Consider the following 7,558-nt stretch of genomic DNA (forward strand, 5'->3'; position numbering starts at 1 on the left):
TCCTTGAAATGTTTCTACAACTTGATTGGAGTCCACCTGTGGTAAACTGTATTGATTTAACATGAATTGGAAAAGCGCACACCTGGCTATAAGGTCCCACAGTTGACAGTGCATGTCAGAGCAAAAACCAAGCCATGAGGTCGAAGGAATTGTCCATAGAGCTCCGAGACAGGATAGTGTCGGGGCACAGATCTGGGGAAGGGTACCAATAAATGTCTGCAACATTGAAGGTCCCCAAGAACACATTGGCCTCCATCATTCTTAAATGGAAGAAGTTTGGAACCACCAAGACTCTTCCTTGAGCTGTCCGCTCGGCCAAACTGAGCAATCGGGAGAAGGACCCAGGTCAGGGAGGTGACCAAGCACCGGATGGTCAGTCTGACAAAGCTCCAGAGTTCCTCTGTGGAGATGGAGAACCTTCCAGAAGGACAACCATCTCTGCAGCACTCCACCAATCAGACCTTTATAGTAGACTGGCCAGACGGAAGCCATTTCTCAGTAAAAAGCAGGACAGCCCGCTTGGAGTTTGCACCTAAAGGACTCTCAGACCATGAGAAACAAGATTCTTTGGTCTGACGAAACCAAGATTGAACTTTGTGGCCTAGGTGCAAACTACAAGCGTCACATCTGGAGAAAACCAGGCAACCCCAATACCATCCCTATGGTAAAGAATGGTGGTGGCAGCATCATGCTATGGGGATGTTTTTCAGCGGCAGGGACTGGAAGACTAGTCAGGATTGAGGGAAAGATAAACAGAACAAAGTACAGAGAGATCCTTGATGAAAACCTGTTCCAGAGCTCTCAAGACCTCAGACTGGGGCGAAGATTCCCCTTTCAACAGAACAACGAGGAGTCTCTGAATGTCTTTGAGTGGCCCAACCAGAGCTCGGACTTGAACCTGATTGACCATCTCTGAAGAGACCAGAAAATACCTGTGCAGCGACGCTCCCCATCTAACCTGACAGAGCTTGAGAGGATCTGCATAGAAGAATGTGAGAAACTGGGCAAATACAGGTGTGCCAAGCTTGTAGCGTCATACCCAAGAAGACTCAAGGCTGTAATCGCTGCCAAAGGTGGTTCAACAAAGTACTGAGAAAAGGGTCTGAATACTTATGTAAATGTCATAAATCTGTTTTTGCTTTGTCATTATGGAGTGTTATGTGTAGATTGAAAGGGATTTTTAAAAATCTATTTTAGAATAAGGCTGTAACGTAACAAAATGTGGAAAAAGTGAAGGGTTCGGAAATCTTTCTGAATGCACTGTACAATAACACAGTTGTAAAGGGATTTTCCAGATGAAACAAAAGGAGAGCAGTCATTGATAATACCAATAAAAAATCTATCCGATTTATTACAAGTTGTAACAGGGAAACACCTCCAGAACAGAAACAGAGAACATTTCTAAAAGACCTTCTCTGAGAAGGTCCTTATACACTGCTCAAAAAAATAAAAGGGAACACTTAAACAACACAATGTAACTCCAAGTCAATCACACATCTGTGAAATCAAACTGTCCACTAAGGAAGCAACACTGATTGACAATACATTTCACATGCTGTTGTGCAAATGGAATAGACAACAGGTGGAAATTATAGGCAATTAGCAAGACACCCCCAATAAAGGAGTGGTTCTGCAGGTGGTGACCACAGACCACTTCTCAGTTCCTATGCTTCCTGGCTGATGTTTTGGTCACTTTTGAATGCTGGCGGTGCTTTCACTCTAGTGGTAGCATGAGACAGAGTCTACAACCCACACAAGTGGCTCAAGTAGTGCAGCTCATCCAGGAGGGCACATCAATACGAGCTGTGGCAAGAAGGTTTGCTGTGTCTGTCAGCGTAGTGTCCAGAGCATGGATGCGCTACCAGGAGACAGGCCAGTACATCAAGAGACTTGGAGGAGGCCGTAGGAGGGCAACAACCCAGCAGCAGGACCGCTACCTCCGCCTTTGTGCAAGGAGGAGCAGGAGGAGCACTGCCAGAGCCCTGCAAAATGACCTCCAGCAGGCCACAAATGTGCATGTGTATGCTCAAATGGTCAGAAACAGACTCCATGAGGGTGGTATGAGGGTCCGACATCCACAGCTGGGGGTTGTGCTTACAGCTCAACACCGTGCAGGACGTTTGCCAGAGAACACCAAGATTGGAAAATTCGCCACTGGCGCCCTGTGCTCTTCACAGATGAAAGCAGGTTCACACTGAGCACATGTGACAGACGTGACAGAGTCTGGAGACGCCGTGGAGAACGTCCTGCTGCCTGCAACATCCTCCAGCATGACCGGTTTGGCGGTGGGTCAGTCATGGTGTGGGGTGGCCATGTGCTCGCCAGAGGTAGCCTGACTGCCATTAGGTACCGAGATGAGATCCTCAGACCCCTTGTGAGACCATATGCTCGTGCGGTTGGCCCTGGGTTCCTCCTAATGCAAGACAATGCTAGACCTCATGTGGCTGGAGTGTGTCAGCAGTTCCTGCAAGAGGAAGGCATTGATGCTATGGACTGGCCCGCCTGTTCTCCAAGACCTGAATCCAATTGAGCACATCTGGGACATCATGTCTCGCTCCGTCCACCAACGCCACGTTGCACCACAGACTGTCCAGGAGTTGGCGGATGCTTTAGTCCAGGTCAGGTCTGGGAGGAGATCCCTCAGGAGACCATCCGCCACCTCATCAGGAGCATGCCCAGGCGTTGTAGGGAGGTCATACAGGGACGTGGAGGCCACACACACTACTGAACCTCATTTTGACTTGTTTTAAGGACATTACATCAAAGCTGGATCAGCTTGTAGTGTGGTTTTCCACTTTAATTTTGAGTGTGACTCCAAATCCAGACCTCCATGGGTTGATAAATTTGATTTCCGTTGATAATTTTTGTGTGATTTTGTTGTCAGCACATTCAACTATGTAAAGAAAAAAGTATTTAATAAGAATGTTTCATTCATTCAGATCTAGGATGTGTTATTTTAGTGTTCCCTTTATTTTTTTGAGCAGTGTATATTAGGCCAGTCTACAAATACCAAGTTTTCATAGACAAATGTGAGTATAAAGGCACGGAGACACCAGTAGTGTCTGTCGGCCGAGAGTACTTAACACCTCTGAACAGAGAGCCAGCCATAATGTGCAAACAGAGTGTAAAGTGATTCTACATGTAGAATCTCGCAAAAATGTTAGCAGTCAGACACCCATCTGCGGCTGGTCACTAAAACACACATTCGATGCGGTGTATGCACTCCCTATGTGCTGTGGGATAAATCAATATACCTTTTTGGTATATGGACGATAATAGAAATGCAAATTATGATAAAAGCTAAGTGACTAATTACACAAAATACCATTTGTAAAGGTCGTGAACAACCCGGTATTCTTTATGTTGTCCTACATGGTCACATCCATAACAAATAGATTGGATGAACTCTTGACTCAGTTGAACCAGATGTTGCTGAGCAGAGAAGTTTCTACGCCACTGAAAGTAGCGCAGATATGCTTCATCATCCTTGTCCAACTTGAGGAGGAATTCAGCCAGTGCTTTTGCATCGGGAAAATCATTAATATGGATGAAGGAATCTCCTGGGACAAAGTCTTCATAGTTCTGTCTCGGTGGGCCCAATACTACTGGCACTGTTCCTGCTGCAAGTGGTCCGTTTAGCTTCTCTGTGATGTAGTCTTTGTGGACCGAGTTCTCAAAGGAGAGGTAGAACTTACAGCTGGAGAGTGTTGAGTAGTAGTCCTCATATTTCAAGAATCTAGCAAAGGCCTTGCCAAAGAGTTCCACTTTAATATGTTTGGCCAGTTCTCTGTAATAGTTATTCCGTACCCCTGTTCCAGTTGCAGGGTCTTTATTACTCACAATCCAGCAAACTAATTTATCCTTCTTTGGCAACACAAAGTCCTCACCCTGGCCTTTCCTTGCAGTCAAACGCCAACGAACAGGGATGTCTGCGTCTTCCCTATAACTCAAGGTCAAATTGAAAAGGTTATCTAGACCAGGTATCCTAATTGTGTTTGTAGGTGATTCCACGTGATACCAAATCCACTTCTGGAATGGTGGTCGAGGTGATGGAGGCAAGTTGGATAAATCGTGTTTGATGGATTTGTGAAAGATGAGCACACCATCTGCCTTGTTGTACAGAGACCTGTCATCTGTCAGGTGGCAGCCATCAATGTTGAAGAAAGTGGCACAATCGCTAAAATCAAACCTGCGGTTTTCAGGCCAGAACCACAACAGCATGATGGGCTTTTCTGGCTCTGGCTGCTTAGACAAGGACCTGTTCTCAGGTCGCTTTGAGTAAGGACCTGGCAAAGCAGGCTCAGGGGGGCAGATCTGAGAAGGAGCTGATTTATGGTACATTAAAAATAGCATCAGAAATCCTCCTAGACCAAGAATCGAGAACAGGATGACACGTTCCAATCCAGAAGCCATTTTTGGTCCTGCAAAAAACAGAGAACTTATTATTTTAAGTCAGATCAATCTTGTTTTATTTATTAACAACCTGTTTTGTGTACAGGAAGTATGAAAACATAGCAAATGCAACAAAAGCAGAAAGACCGGAACTGTAAACCACATCCTTTTACACATCAGCGAAGTTGAACCAACTAGTCAGACTAGCTTCAAAAGTACCTATTCTGCTTTTATCCATAATTTCCCCCTGTATCAGAAAGACAACCACCTATGAACCCAATAACTGGGGTGTATACCTCCTCCTTCCAATAAGGAATTGTGCTCATGGCTCACTCTTTCACTATATACCCACCACCTCAGTTTTGTGTCTATTCACTCTTTCACTATATACCCACCACCTCAGTTTTGTGTCTATTAATAGTTAACTTTTGTTCTCAGTACAACACAAGTTAATGGGATTTTTACAATGGTGGGTGAGGTGTGCTTTAATGTTTACATGGTGCTTTAATGCTTAACTAATAGTACTAACCTGCAGTTCTACTTTGTGTTGCCTTATGCTGTGCTCTTTTGTGTAAAAACATTAAACCAGACTCGACCTGAGGGTTAGCCAATACAGTAAACGACCATACGTGTTTTGGATTATTTTACTTTTATTCAAAACTGCACTCACTCTGACATGAACCTCAAAGAGGATCCTCTCCCTTCCTGTTTACAACAGACATATGAAACTAAGAAACCATGTTTGCATAGCAAACCTTGGTCTTAGTTTAAGTCTGTAGTTTAATGAGTTATATAATTAAAGAGAGAAAGATAACGACTCACCAGTCAACAGGTTGTTCTTGTCACAGAGTATTCAGTTGCTTGGTGATTATTCTTGCTTTGTGGGTTAATTCAAACACACTCCCAGTGAGAACTGTGCAGCTGTATGAGTTTTGTAACTGTCACTTTGGTAGTAATCTGTTCAAGTAAATACATTTGAAACAGTGAGAAGCTGTATCAAATTATCTTCAAAAGATATAGCTATTGTTTGAGTTTGAAAAGGAAGAAACCGCACAGACCCTCTTACAGAAACAGGAAGCCTTCTCATTACGCTTCAAAGGAAATTAGGGGAGGAGCAAGGTTTTAGCCACAACCAATGAGCATTCATTTTGCCCTTACCTGACCTGGAAGAACCTTCAAACTCTAAGCATATGGAGAATGACTGCCAAGAAGATCTCTAAACAAACATATCTGATATCACCTAATAGCTGGTAAGCACAAAACCTTTGTGAAATGAATTTGAATACCTGTGTAAAGCCTGAAATCCAGACCTGTTTGAAGCTAACATTCCACACTTGGTACTCGGTGTCGTATGCCAAGCATGCTCTTGGCATATGTGCAAACACTTCCGAAACTAGTAAAATAAGATAAAATCACATTTTAAACAGTTGCAGGGTGTGGGCATGGAGAGGAGGGGCTGCAACAAGATACATGTGCTTGCAGCTTTCAAAGTAAAAGCTGTGTGACTATAACGTTACCTGACCATCGGTCAAATTTTCTAGCTTTCACCAGATTAGTTATAAAGGGCCACCAACAAGTAACATCTTTCATTAAAGATGTATAAAGATAACCACACTGCATTTTGGTCCTCCTCTCTTTCACCAGAAGAAAACCATAACAACTACACAGCACTAAACAAAACTTGAATTGCACTATAAGGGTGACAAATGGTGCCCACAAACTGTTAGGGCCAAAATAAAGCTCCCAACAGCAGTCCCAACACCTTACCACTGCTACACCTTGCTATCAGTGGAGCCTTGTCTGGCAGCGAAACAGTTCATTCAGCCTTATTTACTGCCTTTAAAAAATATATAGCTGATATGGCTGACTTGCTTAAACAAATGTGGTTTCTACTGACAATTGAGATGTACAAACTATGACATACGTGGACGACAAGCGGATAAGAGGCAATCCGTAATTTAGATTAAGACATTAATGAGCGAGCTAGGACAGACATGGTCAATATAACTCTTTGTTCAGCACTTTTGAAATATACAGCGACAAAATTCAGAACATATGGGACCTTCTTAATGTATTCTCCCTGTACACCAAGTCAAAACCGTAGGATAAATAAAGGGGGGCATATAAGCAAACAAGGAAAGCTCTTACAATATTCAATGATTACATTTCTCTAAAACAGGTTATAGGCTACACGTGCACCACCAAGTCTGAACAGTAGGCTAAGTTCTGTGGGGGAGAGGGGGACCAAATTAGGGTGAGACTCATGGGCTACTAACAGCTTACTACTCAACATACCCTTAGTATTACTTTGTTAGCTACAGTATACATATCCTGGCATATTACATCATTTATGCAGCCGCATACAATACATATTTTTGGTCTGCACCATTGTTGTGCTGTATTCACTTGAACAGGAAGGTGGCACGGCGATCCTTCTTGTGGGCAAACTTTGTCATCAAACTTTGTCATCCAACTGTGGTATTCTCTGGATGAAGTCATGCTACATTGACAGCATGGCCCGTGTATTCAACCTTTTCTGGCCCATGGTGTTGCATGTGAATGTTTATCCTTTTAAGCTTGGAAAAGAGACACTTTCAGATAGATTTTTTTTAAATCCTTAAACCCATACTTGGACCACACCAGCAAATGATGTATATTGATGAGGGAAAAAACTATTTAATCAATTTTGGAATAAGGCTGTAATGTAACAAAATGTGAAGGGGTCTAAATACTTTCCGAATGTGTTTCAGATGTGTCTGATATAGTTCAGATTAAATAGGTAGCAGGTCTGAATTGATTTGGTGTAGGCTACTAGCTAGCAGCTAGCCAACTAGCTGGCTAAGCCTATATGTCGGGCTAGTAGGTCTATCTGATAGATTTTTTTTACATGTCAGAATGATCTTATTGAAGAAGAACATTTAACAACCTAGCTGAACCTATACAGGTAAATCAAACAAAGACAGTATGTCAGTAGTTGGTCAGTAGTTCATCATGCAAAAACTGGTACCCTGGCATTTTCCAGCCCTAACGCCAGGCCCAGATCTGCAATAGGCTAACTACCAATCATACCACACATAAAAACATTCAAAGCTGCATACCTTCTTTTTTTTTTTTACATGAATCGACAAGAACAAATAAGAATAGCTGATATGCAGCAGAAAGGACA

At 43.0% G+C, this 7,558-nt stretch overlaps 1 protein-coding gene across 2 annotated transcripts; it reads right to left on the bottom strand.

Annotated features, from left to right (window-relative positions):
• Nucleotides 1-2,995: 2,995 nt before the first annotated feature.
• LOC112250498 (4-galactosyl-N-acetylglucosaminide 3-alpha-L-fucosyltransferase 9-like) lies at nucleotides 2,996-5,779 on the bottom strand. 2 transcript variants are annotated; one of them, XM_024420693.2, is made up of 3 exons: nucleotides 5,679-5,779; nucleotides 5,215-5,349; nucleotides 2,996-4,421 (listed from the first exon to the last, which is right to left on the bottom strand). In XM_024420693.2, exon 3 carries the CDS (start codon nucleotides 4,411-4,413, stop codon nucleotides 3,313-3,315), a length of 1,101 nt encoding a protein of 366 aa, XP_024276461.1. In that variant the 5' UTR covers nucleotides 4,414-4,421; nucleotides 5,215-5,349; nucleotides 5,679-5,779; the 3' UTR covers nucleotides 2,996-3,312. The 2 variants fall into 2 exon arrangements, with proteins under 2 accessions (XP_024276461.1, XP_042177739.1); XM_042321805.1 differs by lacking the exon at nucleotides 5,679-5,779 and having other exon boundaries at nucleotides 5,215-5,460.
• Between the last annotated feature and the right edge of the window lie 1,779 nt (nucleotides 5,780-7,558).

Source organism: Oncorhynchus tshawytscha, linkage group LG05 (assembly GCF_018296145.1).
Source record: "Oncorhynchus tshawytscha isolate Ot180627B linkage group LG05, Otsh_v2.0, whole genome shotgun sequence".
NCBI classification, from domain to species: domain Eukaryota; kingdom Metazoa; phylum Chordata; class Actinopteri; order Salmoniformes; family Salmonidae; genus Oncorhynchus; species Oncorhynchus tshawytscha.